This window comes from Mya arenaria, chromosome 1 (genome assembly GCF_026914265.1).
Source record: "Mya arenaria isolate MELC-2E11 chromosome 1, ASM2691426v1".
NCBI classification, from domain to species: Eukaryota; Metazoa; Mollusca; class Bivalvia; order Myida; family Myidae; genus Mya; species Mya arenaria.
In genome coordinates, this window is record NC_069122.1 from 22,102,135 (window position 1) to 22,126,105 (window position 23,971).

General features: G+C 41.6%; 1 protein-coding gene across 2 annotated transcripts in view; it reads right to left on the minus strand.

The window, feature by feature from the left end:
* LOC128231706 (uncharacterized) overlaps positions 1–17,646 on the minus strand; it is a 28,396-nt gene extending 10,750 nt beyond the window's left edge. The window contains exons 1-5 of one of the 2 annotated variants that reach the window (XM_052944808.1): positions 17,502–17,646; positions 13,598–13,683; positions 12,525–12,560; positions 11,899–11,934; positions 745–945 (exon numbers count right to left, since the gene is read on the minus strand). In XM_052944808.1, the coding sequence (XP_052800768.1) occupies positions 745–945; positions 11,899–11,934; positions 12,525–12,560; positions 13,598–13,676 (352 nt within the window). In that variant the 5' untranslated portion in view covers positions 13,677–13,683; positions 17,502–17,646. The remainder of the gene's footprint in view (positions 1–744; positions 946–11,898; positions 11,935–12,524; positions 12,561–13,597; positions 13,684–17,501) is intronic. The other variant, XM_052944818.1, reaches the window with a different exon arrangement.
* Positions 17,647–23,971: the final 6,325 nt, after the last annotated feature.

The window sequence follows — 23,971 nt, forward strand, 5'->3', positions numbered from 1 at the left end:
GATCAGTACAAAGCTTCACGATGGTTGGATGATAAGTTACAAGGCTTCACGATGATTGAATGATCAGTACAAGGCTTCACGATGATTGGATGATAAGTTACAAGGCTTCACGATGATTGAATGATCAGTACAAGGCTTCACGATGATTGGATGATCAGTACAAGGCTTCACGATGATTGGTTGATCAGTACAAATGTACAAGGATACACGTTGATTGGATGATAAGTTACAAGGAATCACGATGATTGTATTATCAGTACAAGGCTTCACGCTGATTGGATGATCAGTACAAGGCTTCACAATGATTGGATGATAAGTTACAAGTCTTCACAATGATTGGATAAATAATAACGTGATGGTTGCTGTGGCTGTTCTTAATTTCGAATTTTAAGCGAGGATAAACAATTTTACCAACTTTATTACATATTTGAAAAGAAAATTTGAGCTGGGGAATACGTTTGAGAGTGCTACTGCTGGTTTCGCTTAATTCAACTTGGCTACAGAGCGAGGATTCCTGATTCTTGTTATCAGGCATGGACACTATTATGAACCAGTTAATTGTAACCACGGCTCCCCCAGGTCGGGGGAATAGCGGGGACTTTGACTTTCGTTCCAGCCGAGCCCGGGTAAAATCCCCACCCTGCAGGGACGAAATGCTGATTTATGCCCCCGCACCCCAGAGACCATAGGTAAGGACCATTCACCGCTCTTTTTGGCGCGATGAATTTTACTTATTATGCTTACTGACACTGCAAGAGGCACTAGCGGGGTGAGCGCAACTAAAAGTGGTCGTCTGGTCAAAGCCCGACCAGAAGGTTCCGAAGGCGCATGGCTGGAGAGAGCCAAAGTACTGTCCCAAAGCGTCTTGGTCACACACGATGAAGTTCCGGCAGTCTTTATTGTCAGGCAGGTAACAAACCTCAGTTCGACACTTCGCTTCGCACACTTTGCAAAACAAAAAAACAAAACAACTCAGGCTAAACATTTGATTGCCATCAATAAAAATAAAAAGTTCATATTAACGAAGTTTTCACACACTTTGATTGAAATATACGTTAATTTAAGGCCAGAACTTCAACATCATCACAGGAAATATATAAAGTTTTTGGACAATTTTAGGCGCACACTGTATGGGATATAGGTACATGGGTCGTTGGAGCCGCACACTGTATGGGATATAAGTACATGGGCGGTTTAAGCCGCACACTGTATGGGATATAGGTACATGGGCCGATAAAGCCGCGCACTGAATGATATATAGGTACATGGGCCGATTAAGCCGCGCACTGTATGCATGAGATATAGGTACATGGGCCGATTAAGCCGCGCAATGTGTGGGATACAGGTACATGGGCCGATTAAGCCGCGCTCTGTATGGGATATAGGTACATGGACCGATTAAGCCGCGCACAATATGGAATGTAGGTAAATGGGCCGCTAATGCCGCGCACTGTGTGGGATACAGGTACATGGGCCGATTAAGCCGCGCTCTGTATGGTATATAGGAACATGGGCCGATTAAGCCGCGCACTGTATGGAATGTAGGTACATGGGCCGATTAAGCTGCGTTCAGTATGGGATATATGTACATGGGCCGTTTAAGCCGCGCACTGTATGGAATGTAGGTACATGGGCCGATTAAGCCGCGTTCAGTATGGGATATATGTACATGAGCCGATTAAGCCGCGCACTGTATGGGATATATGTACATGGGCCGATTAAGCCGCGCACTGTGTGGGATACAGGTACATGGGCCGATTAAGCCGCGCTCTGTATGGGATATAGGAACATGGGCCGATTAAGCCGCGCACTGTATGGAATGTAGGTACATGGGCCGATTAAGCCGCGTTCAGTATGGGATATATGTACATGGGCCGATTAAGCCGCGCACTGTATGGGAAATAGGTACATGGTCCGATTAAGCCGCGCACTGTATGAGATATATGTACATGGGCCGATTAAGCCGCGCACTGTATGGAATGTAGGTACATGGGCCGTAAAAGCCGCGTTCAGTATGGGATATATGTACATGGGCCGATTAAGCCGCGCACTGGATGGAATATAGGTACATGGTCCGATTAAGCCACGCACTGTATGGGATATGGGTACATGGGCCGATTAAGCCGCGCACTGTATGAGATATGTGGGCCGTTTCAGCCGAGCCCGAATAGACTTTAAGAACATGGATCGTCTGAGCTGCCTACTGTGTAAAAAAGTGAATGGGTCGTTTGAGCCGCGCACTGTATGGGATATAGGTACTTGGGTGATTGGAGTCGCACACTGTATGAGATATAGGTACATGGGTCGTCTGAGTCGCAATATGTGTTGGATAAAGGTACATGGGTCGTCTGAGTCGCACTCTGTATGGGATATAGGTACATGGGTCGTCTGAGTAGCACTATGTATGGGATATAGGTACAACATTCATATGCCAACTGAGTCGCATACTGTATGGGATATATTAACTTGGATCGTTTGAGTCGCATACTGTATGGGATATAGGTACATGGACGGTTTAAGCCGCTCACTGTGTGGGATATAAGTACATGGGTCGTCTGAGTCGCACTCTGTATGGGAAATAGGTGCATGGGTCGTCTGAGACCCCTGTATGGGATATAGGTACATCATACATATGCTATCGGAGTCGCACACTGTTTGGGATATAGTAGCATGGGTCGTTTGCGGCGCACACTGTATGGGATATAGTAACATGGGTCGTTTGAGTCGCACGTTGTATGGGATATAGTAACATGGGTCGTTTGCGTCGCACACTGTGTGGGATATAGGTACATGGGTCGTCTGAGTCGCACTATGTGTGGGATATAGGTACATGGGTCTTCTGAGTCGCACTATGTGTGGGATATAGGTACATGGGTCTTCTGAGTCGCACTATGTGTGGGATATAGGTACATGGGTCTTCTGAGTCGCACTATGTGTGGGATATAGGTACATGGGTCTTCTGAGTCGCACTATGTGTGGGATATAGGTACATGGGTCGTCTGAGTCGCACTATGTGTGGGATATAGGTACATGGGTCTTCTGAGTCGCACTATGTGTGGGATATAGGTACATGGGTCTTCTGAGTCGCACTATGTGTGGGATATAGGTACATGGGTCGTCTGAGTCGCATATTGTATGGGATATAGGTACATGGGTCGTCTGAGTCGCATACTGTATGGGATATAGGTACATGGGTCGTTTGGGTCGCACACTGTATAGGCTATAGGTACATGGGTCGTTTGCGTTGCATACTGTATGGGATATAGTAGCAAGGGTCGTTTGCGTCGCATACTGTATGGGATATAGGTACATGGGTCGTTTGCGTCGCACACTGTATGGGCTATAGGTACATGGGTCGTTTGCGTTGCATACTGTATGGGATATAGGTACATGGGTCGTTTGCGTCGCATACTGTATGGGATATAGGTACATGGGTCGTTTGCGTCGCATACTGTATGGGATATAGGTACATGGGTCGTTTGCGTCGCACACTGTATGGGCTATAGGTACATGGGTCGTTTGCGTTGCATACTGTATGGGATATAGGTACATGGGTCGTTTGCGTCGCACACTGTATGGGATATAGGTACATGGGTCGTTTGCGTCGCACACTGTATGGGCTATAGGTACATGGGTCGTTTGCGTTGCATACTGTATGGGATATAGGTACATGGGTCGTTTGCGTCGCATACTGTATGGGATATAGGTACATGGGTCGTCTGAGTCGCACACTGTATGGGATATAGGTACATGGGTCGTCTGAGTCGCATACTGTATGGGATATAGGTACATGGGTCGTTTGCGTCGCATACTGTATGGGATATAGGTACATGGGTCGTCTGAGTCGCACACTGTATGGGATATAGGTACATGGGTCGTCTGAGTCGCACTCTGTATGGGATATAGGTACATGGGTCGTCTGAGTCGCACTCTGTATGGGATATAGGTACATGGGTCGTCTGAGTCGCACTATGTGTGGGATATAGTAGCATGAGTCGTTTGCGTCGCATACTGTATGGGCTATAGGTACATGGATCGTCTGAGTCGCATACTGTATGGGATATAGGTACATGGGTCGTCTGAGTCGCACTATGTGTGGGATATAGTAGCATGGGTCGTTTGCGTCGCATACTGTATGGGCTATAGGTACATGGATCGTCTGAGTCGCATACTGTATGGGATATAGGTACATGGGTTGTCTGAGTCGCACTCTGTATGGGATATAGGTACATGGGTCGTCTGAGTCGCACTATGTGTGGGATATAGGTACATGGGTCTTCTGAGTCGCACTATGTGTGGGATATAGTAGCATGGGTCGTTTGCGTCGCATACTGTATGGGATATAGTAGCATGGGTCGTTTGGGTCGCACACTGTATGGGCTATAGGTACATGGGTCGTTTGCGTTGCATACTGTATGGGATATAGGTACATGGGTCGTTTGCGTCGCACTATGTGTGGGATATAGTAGCATGGGTCGTTTGCGTCGCATACTGTATGGGCTATAGGTACATGGATCGTCTGAGTCGCATACTGTATGGGATATAGTAGCATGGGTCGTTTGCGTCGCATACTGTATGGGCTATAGGTACATGGATCGTCTGAGTCGCATACTGTATGGGATATAGGTACATGGGTCGTCTGAGTCGCACTCTGTATGGGATATAGGTACATGGGTCGTCTGAGTCGCACTATGTGTGGGATATAGGTACATGGGTCTTCTGAGTCGCACTATGTGTGGGATATAGTAGCATGGGTCGTTTGCGTCGCATACTGTATGGGATATAGTAGCATGGTTCGTTTGGGTCGCACACTGTATGGGCTATAGGTACATGGGTCGTTTGCGTCGCATACTGTATGGGATATAGTAGCATGGGTCGTTTGGGTCGCACACTGTATGGGCTATAGGTACATGGGTCGTTTGCGTTGCATACTGTATGGGATATAGGTACATGGGTCGTTTGCGTCGCATACTGTATGGGATATAGGTACATGGGTCGTTTGTGTCGCACACTGTATGGGATATAGGTACATGGGTCGTTTGCGTCGCATACTGTATGGGATATAGTAGCATGGGTCTTTTACGTCGCACACTGTATGGGAAATAGGCACATGGTCCGATTAAGCCGCGCACTGTATGGGATATATGTACATGGGCCAATTAAGCCGCGCACTGTTTGGAATGTAGGTACATGGGTCGTTTGCGTCGCACACTGTATGAGATATAGGTACATGGGTCGTTTGCGTCGCATACTGTATGGGATATAGTAGCATGGGTCTTTTGCGTCGCACACTGTATGGGAAATAAGTACATGGGTCGTTTGCGTCGCATAATGTATGGGATATAGGTACATGGATCGTTTGCGTCGCACACTGTATGGGATATAGTAGCATGGGTCGTTTGCGTCGCATACTGTATGGGATATAGTAGCATGCGTCGTTTGCGTCGCACACTGTATGGGCTGTAGGTACATGGGTCGTTTGCGTCGCATACTGTATGGGATATAGGTACATGGGTCGTTTGCGTCGCATACTGTATGGGCTATAGGTACATGGGTCGTTTGCGTCGCATACTGTATGGGCTATAGGTACATGGGTCGTTTGCGTCGCACACTGTATGGGATATAGGTACATGGGTCGTTTGCGTCGCATACTGTATGGGATATAGTAGCCTGGGTCGTTTGCGTCGCACACTGTATGGGATATAGGTACATGGGTCGTTTGCGTCGCATATAGGTACATGGGTCGTTTGCGTCGCATACTGTATGGGATATAGGTACATGGGTCGTTTGCGTCGCATACTGTATGGGATATAGGTACATGGGTCGTTTGCGTCGCATACTGTATGGGATATAGGTACATGGGTCGTTTGCGTCGCATATAGGTACATGGGTCGTTTGCGTCGCATACTGTATGGGGTATAGGTACATGGGTCGTTTGCGTCGCACACTGTATGGGATATAGGTACATGGGTCGTTTGCGTCGCATACTGTATGGGATATAGTAGCAAGGTTCGTTTGCGTCGCACACTGTATGGGATATAGGTACATGGGTCGTTTGCGTCGCATACTGTATGGGATATAGTAGCAAGGGTCGTTTGCGTCGCATACTGTATGGGCTATAGGTACATGGGTCGTTTGCGTCGCATACTGTATGGGATATAGTAGCAAGGGTCGTTTGCGTCGCACACTGTATGGGATATAGGTACATGGGTCGTTTGCGTCGCATACTCTATGGGATATAGGTACATGGGTCGTTTGCGTCGCACACTGTATGGGATATAGTAGCATGGGTCGTTTGCGTCGCATACTGTATGGGCTATAGGTACATGGGTCGTTTGCGTCGCACACTGTATGGGATATAGGTACATGGGTCGTTTGCGTCGCATACTGTATGGGCTATAGGTACATGGGTCGTTTGCGTCGCATACTGTATGGGCTATAGGTACATGGGTCGTTTGCGTCGCACACTGTATGGGATATAGGTACATGGGTCGTTTGCGTCGCATACTGTATGGGATATAGGTACATGGGTCGTTTGCGTCGCATACTGTATGGGATATAGGTACATGGGTCGTTTGCGTCGCATACTGTATGGGATATAGTAGCATGGTTCGTTTGCGTCGCATACTGTATGGGCTATAGGTACATGGGTCGTTTGCGTCGCATACTGTATGGGATATAGGTACATGGGTCGTTTGCGTCGCATACTGTATGGGATATAGGTACATGGGTCGTTTGCGTCGCATACTGTATGGGATATAGGTACATGGGTCGTTTGCGTCGCATACTGTATGGGATATAGTAGCATGGGTCGTTTGCGTCGCATACTGTATGGGCTATAGGTACATGGGTCGTTTGCGTCGCACACTGTATGGGAGATAGGTACATGGGTCGTTTGCGTCGCATACTGTATGGGATATAGTAGCCTGGGTCGTTTGCGTCGCACACTGTATGGGATATAGGTACATGGGTCGTTTGCGTCGCATACTGTATGGGATATAGGTACATGGGTCGTTTGCGTCGCATACTGTATGGGATATAGGTACATGGGTCGTTTGAGTCGCATACTGTATGGGATATAGGTACATGGGTCGTTTGCGTCGCATACTGTATGGGATTTAGGTACATGGGTCGTTTGAGTCGCACACTGTATGGGATATAGTAGCATGGGTCGTTTGCGTCGCATACTGTATTGGCTATAGGTACATGAGTCGTTTGCATCGCATACTGTATGGGATATAGGTACATGGGTCGTTTGCGTCGCATACTGTATGGGATATAGGTACATGGATCGTCTGAGTCGCATACTGTATGGGATATAGTAGCATGGGTCGTTTGCGTCGCATACTGTATGGGCTATAGGTACATGGATCGTCTGAGTCGCATACTGTATGGGATATAGGTACATGGGTCGTCTGAGTCGCATACTGTATGGGATATAGGTACATGGGTCGTCTGAGTCGCACTATGTGTGGGATATAGGTACATGGGTCTTCTGAGTCGCACTATGTGTGGGATATAGTAGCATGGGTCGTTTGCGTCGCATACTGTATGGGATATAGTAGCATGGTTCGTTTGGGTCGCACACTGTATGGGCTATAGGTACATGGGTCGTTTGCGTCGCATACTGTATGGGATATAGTAGCATGGGTCGTTTGGGTCGCACACTGTATGGGCTATAGGTACATGGGTCGTTTGCGTTGCATACTGTATGGGATATAGGTACATGGGTCGTTTGCGTCGCATACTGTATGGGATATAGGTACATGGGTCGTTTGTGTCGCACACTGTATGGGATATAGGTACATGGGTCGTTTGCGTCGCATACTGTATGGGATATAGTAGCATGGGTCTTTTACGTCGCACACTGTATGGGAAATAGGCACATGGTCCGATTAAGCCGCGCACTGTATGGGATATATGTACATGGGCCAATTAAGCCGCGCACTGTTTGGAATGTAGGTACATGGGTCGTTTGCGTCGCACACTGTATGAGATATAGGTACATGGGTCGTTTGCGTCGCATACTGTATGGGATATAGTAGCATGGGTCTTTTGCGTCGCACACTGTATGGGAAATAAGTACATGGGTCGTTTGCGTCGCATAATGTATGGGATATAGGTACATGGATCGTTTGCGTCGCACACTGTATGGGATATAGTAGCATGGGTCGTTTGCGTCGCATACTGTATGGGATATAGTAGCATGCGTCGTTTGCGTCGCACACTGTATGGGCTGTAGGTACATGGGTCGTTTGCGTCGCACACTGTATGGGATATAGGTACATGGGTCGTTTGCGTCGCATACTGTATGGGCTATAGGTACATGGGTCGTTTGCGTCGCATACTGTATGGGATATAGGTACATGGGTCGTTTGCGTCGCACACTGTATGGGATATAGGTACATGGGTCGTTTGCGTCGCATACTGTATGGGATATAGTAGCCTGGGTCGTTTGCGTCGCACACTGTATGGGATATAAGTACATGGGTCGTTTGCGTCGCATATAGGTACATGGGTCGTTTGCGTCGCATACTGTATGGGGTATAGGTACATGGGTCGTTTGCGTCGCACACTGTATGGGATATAGGTACATGGGTCGTTTGCGTCGCATACTGTATGGGATATAGGTACATGGGTCGTTTGCGTCGCATATAGGTACATGGGTCGTTTGCGTCGCATACTGTATGGGGTATAGGTACATGGGTCGTTTGCGTCGCACACTGTATGGGATATAGGTACATGGGTCGTTTGCGTCGCATACTGTATGGGATATAGTAGCAAGGTTCGTTTGCGTCGCACACTGTATGGGATATAGGTACATGGGTCGTTTGCGTCGCATACTGTATGGGATATAGTAGCAAGGGTCGTTTGCGTCGCATACTGTATGGGCTATAGGTACATGGGTCGTTTGCGTCGCATACTGTATGGGATATAGTAGCAAGGGTCGTTTGCGTCGCACACTGTATGGGATATAGGTACATGGGTCGTTTGCGTCGCATACTGTATGGGATATAGGTACATGGGTCGTTTGCGTCGCACACTGTATGGGATATAGTAGCATGGGTCGTTTGCGTCGCATACTGTATGGGCTATAGGTACATGGGTCGTTTGCGTCGCACACTGTATGGGATATAGGTACATGGGTCGTTTGCGTCGCATACTGTATGGGCTATAGGTACATGGGTCGTTTGCGTCGCATACTGTATGGGCTATAGGTACATGGGTCGTTTGCGTCGCACACTGTATGGGATATAGGTACATGGGTCGTTTGCGTCGCATACTGTATGGGATATAGGTACATGGGTCGTTTGCGTCGCATACTGTATGGGATATAGGTACATGGGTCGTTTGCGTCGCATACTGTATGGGATATAGTAGCATGGTTCGTTTGCGTCGCATACTGTATGGGCTATAGGTACATGGGTCGTTTGCGTCGCATACTGTATGGGATATAGGTACATGGGTCGTTTGCGTCGCATACTGTATGGGATATAGGTACATGGGTCGTTTGCGTCGCATACTGTATGGGATATAGGTACATGGGTCGTTTGCGTCGCATACTGTATGGGATATAGTAGCATGGGTCGTTTGCGTCGCATACTGTATGGGCTATAGGTACATGGGTCGTTTGCGTCGCACACTGTATGGGAGATAGGTACATGGGTCGTTTGCGTCGCATACTGTATGGGATATAGTAGCCTGGGTCGTTTGCGTCGCACACTGTATGGGATATAGGTACATGGGTCGTTTGCGTCGCATACTGAATGGGATATAGGTACATGGGTCGTTTGCGTCGCATACTGTATGGGATATAGGTACATGGGTCGTTTGCGTCGCATACTGTATGGGATATAGTAGCAAGGGTCGTTTGCGTCGCATACTGTATGGGCTATAGGTACATGGGTCGTTTGCGTCGCATACTGTATGGGATATAGTAGCAAGGGTCGTTTGCGTCGCACACTGTATGGGATATAGGTACATTGGTCGTTTGCGTCGCATACTGTATGGGATATAGGTACATTGGTCGTTTGCGTCGCACACTGTATGGGATATAGTAGCATGGGTCGTTTGCGTCGCATACTGTATGGGCTATAGGTACATGGGTCGTTTGCGTCGCACACTGTATGGGATATAGGTACATGGGTCGTTTGCGTCGCATACTGTATGGGCTATAGGTACATGGGTCGTTTGCGTCGCATACTGTATGGGATATAGGTACATGGGTCGTTTGCGTCGCACACTGTATGGGATATAGGTACATGGGTCGTTTGCGTCGCATACTGTATGGGATATAGGTACATGGGTCGTTTGCGTCGCATACTGTATGGGATATAGGTACATGGGTCGTTTGCGTCGCATACTGTATGGGATATAGTAGCATGGTTCGTTTGCGTCGCATACTGTTGGGCTATAGGTACATGGGTCGTTTGCGTCGCATACTGTATGGGATATAGGTACATGGGTCGTTTGCGTCGCATACTGTATGGGATATAGGTACATGGGTCGTTTGCGTCGCATACTGTATGGGATATAGTAGCATGGGTCGTTTGCGTCGCATACTGTATGGGATATAGGTACATGGGTCGTTTGCGTCGCATACTGTATGGGCTATAGGTACATGGGTCGTTTGCGTCGCATACTGTATGGGCTATAGTAGCATGGTTCGTTTGCGTCGCACACTGTATGGGATATAGGTACATGGGTCGTTTGCGTCGCATACTGTAAGGGATATAGGTACATGGGTCGTTTGCGTCGCATACTGTAAGGGATATAGGTACATGGGTCGTTTGCGTCGCATACTGTATGGGCTATAGGTACATGGGTCTTTTGCGTCGCATACTGTATGGGCTATAGGTACATGGGTCGTTTGAGTTGCATACTGTATGGGCTATAGGTACATGGGTCGTTTGAGTCGCATACTGTATGGGCTATAGGTACATGGGTCGTTTGCGTCGCACACTGTATGGGATATAGGTACATGGGTCGTTTGCGTCGTATACTGTATAGGCTATAGGTACATGGGTCGTTTGCGTCGCACACTGTATTGGCTATAGGTACATGGGTCGTTTGCGTCGCACACTGTATGGGATATAGGTACATGGGTCGTTTGCGTCGCATACTGTATGGGATTTAGGTACATGGGTCGTTTGCGTCGCACACTGTATGGGATATAGTAGCATGGGTCGTTTGCGTCGCATACTGTATGGGCTATAAGTACATGGGTCGTTTGCGTCGCACACTGTATGGGATATAGGTACATGGGTCGTTTGCGTCGCATACTGTATGGGCTATAGGTACATGGGTCGTTTGCGTCGCACACTGTATGGGATATAGGTACATGGGTCGTTCGGGATGCACAATGTATGGGATATAGGTACATGGGTCGTTCGGGATGCACACTGTATGGGATATAGGTACATGGGTCGTTCGGGATGCACAATGTATGGGATATAGGTACATGGGTCGTTCGGGATTCACAATGTATGGGATATAGGTACATGGGTCGTTCGGTATGCACAATGTATGAGATATAGGTACATGGGTTGTTCGGGATGCACAATGTATGGGATATAGGTACATGGGTCGTTCGGGATGCACAATGTATGGGATTTAGGCACATGGGCCATTTGCAAACTGTATGGTATATAGGTACATTTGATCAGTGTGAATATCAGACAATTTCAGACAAATGCGAAGTCTTGTCTTAACTTAGTTTTCCTTCCGTTTGAAATGACTCACCTGAATATGCCCGTCAGTCAGTGTGTTTTTGGAACATTATTTGGAAAGAAGAGCTTTTTTTCAGAATTCCTATTATGTTATATTTATAACAACTGATGAAAGAAATCATTTTGTCATGCAAAAATAATAAAACTTTACTGTTTCACATGTACTTACATTTATTCATTGCGATCTGTTCAGGCGATGGCGGCGCTGTAACACAAGTACAGGTTTTCAATGACAAGCTTCGATCATTGATATGTAAGAGCGTGAATAAACATACCGTTCCAGTCGTTGATATGTTCAATTAGGTATGCAATACAATTCCAGTCGTTGATATGTACAATTAGATATGCAATATAATTCCAGTCGTTGATATGTAAAATAAATAAAAATTAGAATATATATTATATATTTATTTGAAAGTATCGGTGAAAAATCATTCCACTGTTTATCGAAATGAACCTACGTAATATGGTCCTGTGTTTTATGAAGAAGTTCTTATGTGTCAGTGTAGGAATGGTTTAAAGTACATTAGAAGGTTGATTTGTATATGTGAAGGTAGTTCATTAAAATTAAAATTAATTAATTTGTGACTGTGAACGAGTAGTTCGTGTTAAACACGTAGAAAAAAACACATTAATTCTGGATTTTATATTTTAAGTTTTAATAGTTTAAGTTATGATATAACAATTAAAGTACCGAAGTGTTTAATATTTTAACATGTTTTCAAAAACTGAATGTTTTCATTAAATATCATTATTTACGTTTATTCCGAACCTGATTAAAATGTGCATACTTACGTTCTGTCGTTGTTGTGGTCGTTGGGGTAGTTGTTTCTAAAAGATGAAAATGTACTTTAACTTCAAAGCAATCGATGTAGTTTTTGAAATATAACGGCGATACTATAGCATGGTTAAACTATTGACTTCTAGAAATACAAAAGCAAAACAGTGTTACTAACAATGCATTCAACAATTTTTAAGGCTCCAAGCGTTCTTTAACCAGCCCAACTGCGTACATATCCCCGATAATGACATCAATCACGAAATTCTGTACTTATATTAAATCAATAGTTCATTATTTCTTTCCAGAATAGATAATTTATTAATTAATTTCCATTAAAAAAATCTTACGGTGTTTATTTTTTCACCCATGTTGTAAATAGAATGACCCGACCAGTTTACACATTTAGTTTAGTTTAAACATATTTATTTTACAACGATTGTGAAACAAGTTATTACAACATTATATTAATCAGTCTCGTTGGCACGATTTTACGCGAGAGTGTGGTCTTGTGTTGTTGGGGAAACCGGAGCACCCGGAGGAAACCCACTTGTCCGGCTTGGTTACCACAAACCAAACTCACATGCGCCCAAGGCGGGAATCGATCCCGGGTCGCCTAGGTGAGAAGCGAGTGCGCTAACCACTGCGCTAACCGGACAACATTTAATTGCTACAGACAAAAATAGTCCCAAAATAAAATAACATTTTAACGTTAAATTGAAACGCTTATGGAACATACATTTAACAAGTCATAAATTTACATTTTTCAACATGTTTATTTAAAAAAAGTACTTGGCACAATAACAACTATAGTACGTTATTTATATTAATGTGCAATGATTCGCGATACGAACATATCCGAAGATGTGCGTTCATCGGAAGATATTCGCAATAGCCAAAAGGTCGTTCATTGAAAAAATGGTGGTTGAGGTGTTAATATTTCAACGTAACTGTACAATTTCTTAAACAGTGTACTTATACAATATTTATTTATGAAGGGAGTTCAGATGTAACAAATATCAACCAACTTGATAACATTTGAAAGGTGACATTGGTTCTATACGTTGTTAAGCATACAATAATTACTTACCAGCTGGTCTCATCCAATTCTGGCCAGCGACCTGGCTTGCGACTGTCGCGATCAACACAATACACCAGACACGACCCATGCTGCTGCTGCATAAAAAACAACAACATTGTATGGTCCATTCGTCTGCAATATGTTAAAATCAAAACCATATAGCAGACAATTACAAATTGACTGTAATCCAGTCCGCGCCTAGAATTAAAGTAACATGTAATTTTTCCACAGGTGTAAGCTGTAAGGTATTAAATGAAGATACTTTTATACCCTACTGGTTATGTACATTATTTCATAAAAATGCAATATAGCCTAAACTGTTATTATAGTGCACGACGTTTTGTCTGTGGCCACTCATTACTGGGTCTTATGGCATTTTTCTGTTAAGAAAGTATTTCCAATACCCAGCCATACTTTTGCTCGGGAACTAGATAAATTTATATTATATTTTATGGTATATTGCCCGATTTGCGCGCGAAATAACAAGATTTCTAGTGATTCACGATCCTCAATGAGATGAAAGTTCCACTTAAATGTGTAGTAAACATAAACAACACTACATGAAAGGTTACGTTTCTTATAATAATACATAAAATTGGTTTAATGTAACCCCTATTTATTCGACGTGACAGAACAAATAATGTGGTGAACAATGTGGAGAAATGTCAAGTAAATACAGCATGTTCAGTGTGATTTTTTTAAACCACAAATCGTTCAGCTTCAGAACTTTCAAAGATGGAATGTAGCCAAAGGTTTGGTATGGTATAACCATGCTTTGATTCACTGGTAAAGATGAATAGTAACTTCCGTATTAATTAGGGATGCAAACGAATATTCGAATATTCGATCAAAAGAATGGTATTCGAATATTAAAATCGATATTCGAATATTCGTTTATTTTTTACTTTTTTTCTAAATTTTGTTCCATCTTGAACATTAATTTAACATTTATATTTAAAGATTAAAACGCTCTAATTTACCCTCGTTTCGTCAATACACCCACGCATGTCACCAATTATCGAGGCGCGAGCATCTAGACAATACACAGTGGCGCGTCAAGTGTCAATTAAGGCCCATCATCATGGCGAAATAAACAAATAATTTTACGTGTGCCGTCCCCTGCCAATTAGCGGCAATGAAATAAATAAAGTTGAAAGGGGATTGGAACCTATTTTAAACGATGCCAATTAAGGGTTCGTCATGTCAGCAATAACACAAAATATTTCTTTTGTATGTCAATTAAACTGAGCAATGTAGCTAAAATCGCACTGAATATAATGCGCATAAAATTTGATGTTGATCATTCCTTGTGAATAAGCTCTCTCGAACTGTTCGGAAATAAATAAATAAGGCGGATCCACTCATCTGGTGGAAGGCCAACGAGGGACGCTTCCCCCGTGTGGCCCACGTTGCGCGACAGGTGCTCGCCATCCCTGCAACTTCCGTGCCTTCTGAGAGGATATTTTCATGTGCCGGTGTGATTGTTAACAAACTGAGAAACCGACTTGCCAGTGAACTTGTAGACAAGATTATCTTTCTAAATAAGAATAAGATGACCTGTGACATTGACGAATAAATAGCTTGGGTGATATCAAAGGGATTCTAAGACTAAGTTGGTAGTGAAACAAGCCAACATATGTGATGTATGTTATTTAAAGCAACTGTTTATTATTCTTGTTTATGAATTAAATTCATGTTTTGTGTAATATAGAATGTACATGTATATAATTTTGTTATCCTAATAATAGCATTATTATTTAAAATATTTCACAATATACTAGTTAAAATCCAAATATGTTGTTTTCTTTATCTTTATTGGTATAAAAACAAGTAACAAATGAAAGACGGGTACAAAATAATAACAAGTCGACGGAAACCAGACCGTTTGCAACGGTGAAGATGCCATGACCTTGACTTTTGATATATCGACGTAGTTTTTGTAATGAAACAATATGACATACTAGTATAATTCTAGATAACATATGCAAAGTTATTTTGAAAATGCACAATAAAGCCACTACACGTATTACAGACGACGTCATACGACGTCATACAATCCGACATCAATAAAATTATTCGGCAAATGTCATACCGGAAGTCATTATTTGGAACGCAAATGATCGATGCAATATAGAAGTTTTTAGACAATCTTGCCTGTGATCGAATATTCGAATATTCGATCAAAAGAATTACCGAATATTCGAATATCAATTTTGCCATTCGTTTGCATCCCTAGTATTAATGTAACTTTCCCTATGAGCATGATGAGACTATAACGTATTCTGTCCCGTCTATGATGCCTTGCATTAAATTTAGTTATATAGCTGTGGTCTGAATTGTATGTAGGATAATAATAGAAAAAAACACCAACGAGGTTAATTTTTTAAAGTAAAACTGTTATATCAATAGCATTGCTACGCGGCATTCAAAACACTTCTTTTATTACGTCCAGTATGCATACAACTAGGAATACAACACATGCTGGTCAGCATCTATTAAAGAAAAAGTGTAAAACAAGTCCGTTTTATTGGCGCCCAGCAGAAGGGGGCATCCATTATGAAACGAGTTTTAATGGTCGTAATAAATTAGTTGATAATCAAAATTTTCGTATAAAATTCTTTTAATAAATCGTATATCGAGTTTGTTAAAGTTTAACGATGTTTTGAGACATTTATCTTGAGCTTGACGGCAATAATTATTTGTAAAAAAGCATTTCGGCTGTCTGGTGTTACCCTTTAGCGTAACGATATGCTTACGGTAGACTACACAGCAGTAACTCCCCTTTGAAAAATTGAAGATTTATTTCAAAGCTTTTGGTTTATACTAATTTTTTAGAGTTCGATTGAGACGAAAGCTGATAGCTTATAAGATCACTCTCGAGTCCGTTTCCTGGGCAGAAACCAGTACTGTGTCCTTTTTGAGAGGCCATGAGAAAGTACCCCTAGTGGGGATCGAACCCACAACCTCTTGGATGAGAGGCGGACACCTGTACCACTAGACCACTCTCACCCCTTTTCAACGCTTTTACCATTGCCTTATGCTTTATTGTGTTCCAATGCGACGGCAGACATAATGCAACTTATTATAGAATAATATCGCTCATTTTATCTTTAAACAAATTAGATCATTTCATCAATAATATTGTTTTAAGACATAATGCATAACTGATAATACTTGTTTTAAGACATAATGCATAAATGATAATACTTGTTTTAAGATAAAATGCATCAATGATCTTATTTGTTTAAAGATAAAATGAGCGATCATATAAAAACAGAATGCCGGGTGCAAATTGTTTTCTTGTAAATGTTTTTTATCAGTCTTTGTTTTTGTACGTGTATTTACCTCAAAAAATAAATCTTGCTATATTGCTCACATGACACCGTTCAGACCTCAGCAATTCATGTGTTGTAAGAACGATTATAGAAGAAAACATGTCAACATGTTTATTGACGAGCTCTTGTGTCCATTTGTACCACTAAATTTCAAAGGTCTAGATTTTCTAGTTACAATTTGTTACTTTATATTTCTAATCTGCGGTTCTGAATTGAAATCAAAATGCAGAATTATTTCAGGCTAGTATCTCTTGCCCCATTATCACAAAATATTCAAGTCAAATCGCAATCAAGATCTCAGCTCATTTTTTCTCATTACAGCATGACAATTTTTTCAAAATTACTAATATTTAACTATTCTTAAAACTTTTTATAAATGTGTCCTATGGCCACTAGGAACAATTTGTATTTTCTAATATCATCCACTAAAAGGTTTTTGTGATGATTTATTTATTTAGCGATACCATTTATAGTTTGAAGTTTTGATTGTGTTTATTTATTATCAAAAACAATGCTTATTCTAGTGTACGGTAAAAGAAGTCTTGTATAAGTCACTTAAAAGGAAAACGGTATCCTACCTTGCTTAATCCAACACAGCAATGCAAACTGACAAGATCTGAGTTCGGTGGACTCTTCTTAAAGGTTCACTCAAATAGCATGTTACAGTCATTAAGTTATAAATTGATCACTTAAAACCAAACTGCACATTCACCAAGAAGATAAATACATCAAAAAATTATAAAAACAGACAGCTTAATGGGTTATTTTAAATGGTTCGAATTGATTAAAAATGTATAATTTGTATGTGTGGGCATAACGCCTAGACAATACAATCACCATACCATAAATTATTTCAACTGTTCAACAGTGAATGAACAAATAAAATAATAGTAAATCATCATACATTGGTTTTATGTGGTAAAAATTAGCATACAGATGTTGTTAGAAATACAATCATACTTTGAAACAAGTATTGATGTGAACGCAAATGTATCGATGGTGTGATCGAACAATATGAGTTTGTAAAACAATTAATGTTTTTATACCATTATAACCAAATAATGGAATACTAAAAATATACAACAAAAATTAAATGACAAGACAAATATGTTTAAAAAAGCCTACATCACCTAGAGCCGTCGCCGGCTGGAGTCTCTCTAAGCTTATCAGGCCAACTACTACCTCAATGATTCTAACGCAATTACTTTGGAGCGTCTGGCGTATTATATATACTTCATATATAAAAGTTTTTACAATGTTCGGCTAGTCTGCACTACTGCGCTCAGCAGAAAAACAGTGGTAGATGATCTGATTTTTTTTCTAAAAAGATATAGATTTTAAAAATATCGTTTTTAAACTAGGGGATACCCCGAAGTCCAAAGGTATGGCCACAAATCTCCGAAGTGAGTGTGGTGCGTCGAAATCGAATGATCAATATTCAGTAAAATCAGTGGTTTGAAATATACTAATATGGCTTGTTTTTCACGAAGTGTTCATTTAAGAAGCATATGGTATCCATATAAATTCGTTTGACGTGGTAAATGATTGCAAATGCCTGGAGTCGAACTCAGTAATGCAAATTCCGTGATATTTTGGAAGTGTCGACAGAAAACAGGAATGGCTGGGTGTGATAAAAAAGGAAATATTATAGTCCACCTGGCCAGGCTTTTGTTCGAAATCATTATCCAAATATGTTAACATTCGTTTGTCTATACTTGCTTTTACATAAATGATTCATAGATTCATAGCAGTTTTTCGCTCCCTACAATGTTGACATACCACGTGATTTGTGACGTCGCATTTGATAAATGCAAGAAGCATAATGCATCTCGCTTCAGATAGGCTAACTGTGATGTATGCTTATTTTTCATATATTTATTTGTACAAAACATACCCTAGCCTAAAGGAAAATTTGCACACTATATTCGGTTCCTGAGCGATATGTTGAGTAATTTAAATGTATACCAAAACTCGTGGGCAAATGCACAGAGTGTATAAAATTATTGTTTATTATTTCAAAAAGCTATTATTTTACCAGTTCGTTGAATAGAAACCAAATAAACAACATTGACATTTCCTAAGTTTTACTTCTGCATAATAAATATTATAAACGTATAATAGCCTTGCTACATAATAACTGCAATTGGTACAACAGCTTAACGAACAAAAATAAAAGGATTGGCAAAATATGGCCGTGAAAACGAACGGACTCCATGATATGTCATAGTGGCACACGCCTGGAAGTCCGAATGGAAAAGAACCACGCAAGCCGAGAAAGGCTAGGCTGAGCCGTTGTATTAAATGTATATTCAAAGTGTACTCTATAAATACTATAGTGTCCTATGATATGCCCGTGCTGGAATAGACTGTTTGGCAAAATGCGACAACCCAGCAACTACGGTCTATATGCAAATGCTCCTTACCAAAAGCAACTGCAAAACCCGCAATATACCCGCAATCTCCTAGCAACCCATAATTGCCAACAGCCAATGCAACATCCGCAATATATCTCCGCAATCTCATGGAACGCAACGCAATGCAACGCAACAACGCAACCACCGGGTCGCCAAGTACTAGGACGTTCCCGGCATTGAGCAACAGACATGCAACAGACTCCTTAAGAACTTGTTATTCCAGCAACGGGATAATAAACGTTATTTATATCTATATTCATTCTAATTAATTGAGTTTAGTTTATAATTCCCAATTTCACATGTATAGCCTTCTTGTTGATTCCCATACCGAGTGATAACTAGCACCGAGGTGCTCGACCAAGGTAAAAGGTCTCAACAAGCCAAAATACATCTAAATCATAAATTATATATGTATGCATTTTTAAATTGAAATGGATGACAGCCTAGCCAGCACTCGGCTTGCGATTTTTTTCCCGCCTTCACGACTGACTAAGTACTCTAAAAACAAAAACATGTGGAACCTTGGAAAGCAGCACTCATACCTCAAACTTCTATAAATACTACCTCAAATGCAAGCTACCCGTAACCAAATTACGCTGGTTAGCCATTTAAGCAACCAAGCAGCTATTTAAACAGAAATAATGAATAAATAATAATTTCAAAACGAAAGCAGTTTCCGATGTCCATGGTTCCATATTTACACATTCTTAAATCACAAACAAAATATAGGCACATTTACAACATGTGAAGAAAGTACATAATGTCCACAAGTCTGGTCCAGTCCAATGTATCTATAACCAAAGTCATTTCCACTAAAGTGAGGGTTGACACTTTGTCTTGGCCTCTCTATGGCAGCAGTCAAGTGTTCCATACTGAACTCCTATCCGCACGAGTTTCCAGTTATGATAAATCACCATGACTACAAGATAGTAATTCAGTCTGATGGTGCGAAACAACATGGTCACAAACAATGTTCATATAGCGGTTGCACGTTAAGAAGCGACTCTATATTCCTCGCACTCTTTAATATGGCACTCCAGACAGATTCAGATGGCGATTTGTGATCCGTTGCTCCCCGACATGTTTTAGGGTATTCTCTGTCAAAACGAACGCCCCCTGGAGAGACATCAATCCGCCATAGCATGCATGTGGAACAGACTCGAACCACCGCTGCGATACATACTGTAACATACAAAATACGAAAGCAGCAACACATGAAAGTACATTTCTAAGCGGCAAAATTTAAACTTAATTACTTTAAAACTTATATAACAGGTAAATTCTAAACTGGGTGGGCTGGGCGCGTTTTTTAATTTCAGTCCTCTCCGCACGAGATTTCGCTAGCAAAGAAAGATTCCCCGTGCATATACCGGTTTAATTTAATTCAAAAGTGCACTTTAAACTAGTGTCATATATCGAGAACCAGTCCGTATTTATTTGACCGATAGAGGCCGAGAGTGTTCCGATTGCTTAGCAACGGAACAACAGACCTTAAATTCAATCTCGCGAAAATAATAAATTTTATTTTTAAGCAAAATAAATTAACTTATTTTACCAGTTCGTTGAATAGAAACCAAATAAACAACATTGACATTTCCTAAGTTTTACTTCTGCATAATCGATATTATAAACGTATAATAGCCTTGCTACATAATAACTGCAATTGGTACAACAGCTTAACAAACAAAAATAAAAGGATTGGCAAAATATGGCCGTGAAAACGAACGGACTCAATGATATGTCATAGTGACACACGCCTGGAAGTCCGAATGGAAAAGAACCACGCGAAGAAAACCCCGATCCTCGTGTGAAATATCTACGTTGAGTAACCCATAAGCCCCCGTGCGGCCTGATTATTTCGAGAGAAATTTGCAGGGGTTACATTGACATTCGAGTTTGGCGGGGAATGACTGCAATTAATCTCAGCATGCCTTGCACCACACCGTGAACAGACATGGTTAAATTTACACATGGACCATGAGCAGTTCCCTTTATTAAAATCAATGCACGCAAAACTTGTAGACGATCGTGTTTGGCTATGGTTTACCGGGACCGTTCGAGTTCCCTGGGGCGTGTCACGAACAATCATACAACGCCACCACAGATCATTATTAATTTTGGACCATGGTGACAGAGTTATGGCCTGGCGTAGCCTGAACTGCTCATCATATGAGCGCCATGCAAAGCCGCCTTGGCGTGAAGCACCCTCTCCAACATTGTACATATATTGTAACATTTCGTTTGTTTTATGGGGTTGCAAAGCTAGATAGATGGACATGTAAATCAAAAATGCATCAGTCCACTTTTCGATGGATTGTACCTTTTCCTTGCACTGTTTTGGTTTGGCCTCAAGGGAGCCATCTAGTGATATTGACAATGTGGAACTTTTACACATATCGTTCAATTCAATTGCCCCTTTTAACAAGATAGCCAAATTTATGTATTCTCCCCTCATTATTTGTTGCTTCAATTGCGTTGGTACATGTGATGAAAGATCATCGTTCGCTAACCTATACATGTCCATGCTGCCATCAACATTTGCACCCATTTGGAACTCGTCACCTTGGCCAGACCCCGCCAAACCACACCCAGTATCTGAAGGGCTTTGCCTATTATCCGTAGGAACCACAGTTTCTGTGGTTAAAGGGGGCAAAATATGAGACCTAGTAATGATATCATGGAAGTCAATTACATTACCCTCATTGTTGTTTTCGAGCGCCGCGTCTGGCAAGGGTATCTGTGGCGCCTGTGGGAGTTGTGCTTCCAAATTGATACGAGGCGGTTGCCTTAGCCGCCGTGCACGTGGCTGTTCCTCTTCCCTTACTGCTGCTTCTACCGCCACCTTCCTTTTCCACCCTTTAGGGCGTCCTCTACCCGGCATTCTTGTAACAGGCGTATTAAGCCGTGAGTGTAAGATATTAAAGTACTAAACTTCTTTATTTTCCATTTTTTTCAAGAGGTTTTTAATTACGGTCCTCTCCGCACGAGATTTCGCTAGCAAAGAAAGATGCATGCATAGACCGGTTTAATTTAATTCAAAAGTGCACTTTAAACTAGTGTCAAATATCAAGAACCAGTCCGCATTTATTTGACCGATAGAGGCCGAGAGTGTTCCGATTGCTTAGCAACGGAACAACAGACCTTAAATTCAATCTCGCGAAAATAATAAAAATTATTTTTAAGCAAAATAAATTAACATATTTTTTTTTGGTCCATTTTTTTAGCATTGCCTATAAAATGGAAGTTCTGTCACAAACCACATGGTTCGTCAACACTGTCCTTCGGTCTATTAAATAACAGAGAGAGGGATTAAGACACATGGTTCGTCGACACTGTCCTTCGGTCTATTAAATAACAGAGAGAGGGATTAAGACACATGGTTCGTCGACACTGTCCTTCGGTCTATTAAATAACAGAGAGAGGGATTAAGACACATGGTTCGTCGACACTGTCCTTCGGTCTATTAAATAACAGAGAGAGGGATTAAGGGGCTTTATTGGAAGTTTATGACTAATTCGTTTTTCCAGGTGAACATAAGGCCAACACGGTGCAAGCCCTGGACACTTCTTTACGGTGTCAGCCATGATATTGTCACAAGGAAAGCCATCATTTAAAGTCTCATTAGGTTTTAGTGTTATAAAAATATGTATGTGTATTCAAATGACATCTCTGAACTTTTAATCCCCTGAGTGATAAAGAAATGCATCTATCGCAATAAGGAAAATGCAACAAAACCGAAAATATATAATTTAAATTTCGCGCGCACAACGTCATTACGAAATTTGCAGACCACGTCACTTTCTAAATACCTAAACTTCTATGGTGTTTTACATAAGAATGATTTGCATTATAAAAAGAAAGTTTTGGTTCAATGGTTTTCCCGGGAGTGCGTCTGAAAACACTAATTTTTATCATTGTTTTACTCTATGATATCAAAATTGCAGAAAAATACTGTTATAGTATAAAATATATTTTGGTTTTAGTTGGATGCGAACCCACGGTAAAGTCAAGAAATAAATAGATTTGACAACACCTGAACCACTAGACAACGATATATTTATCAACAATAAAAGCATCAATTGGTCCTGTCAATCAACCAACCACACAGCAACAACTCTATTGACGCTAATATACAAAGTGTGGTCTTCAAAGACGATATTTGAGCAAATATCTACATTTGATTTAGGGTTCCAGCCTTTAGTATCTTAGTTTTAACACTCCTATTGATTTGGCACATTTTATTTCGTCATACACAAAAAATGCATTTTTTACAAAAACATGAGCGAGTACCTTTCTGCATTGTTCAGTAAACAACACTCATGCTATGTTCCGCCCACTTATCTGCCTCATTAGCAAATAGTAAGTGAGTGGACTCGTTTGGGATTTCGTTGGTATTTCTCATATATTTCTTTTTAATGATGCATCATGTGCACCTCGGGAACTTATCAGACACTATATGAGACTCTTTCATAGTTATACACTCACTTTCTCTGATTATTTAATCCTTAAAGTAGCACTGAGGCTTAAAAATAAATGAACATTTGATACTCAAGTTATATTGGAATCCACTGCAAATAAGTCTGCATTCCTGATTCTGCTAAAGTAAGCGTTATTACGAGTGACGGGAAGGAGTG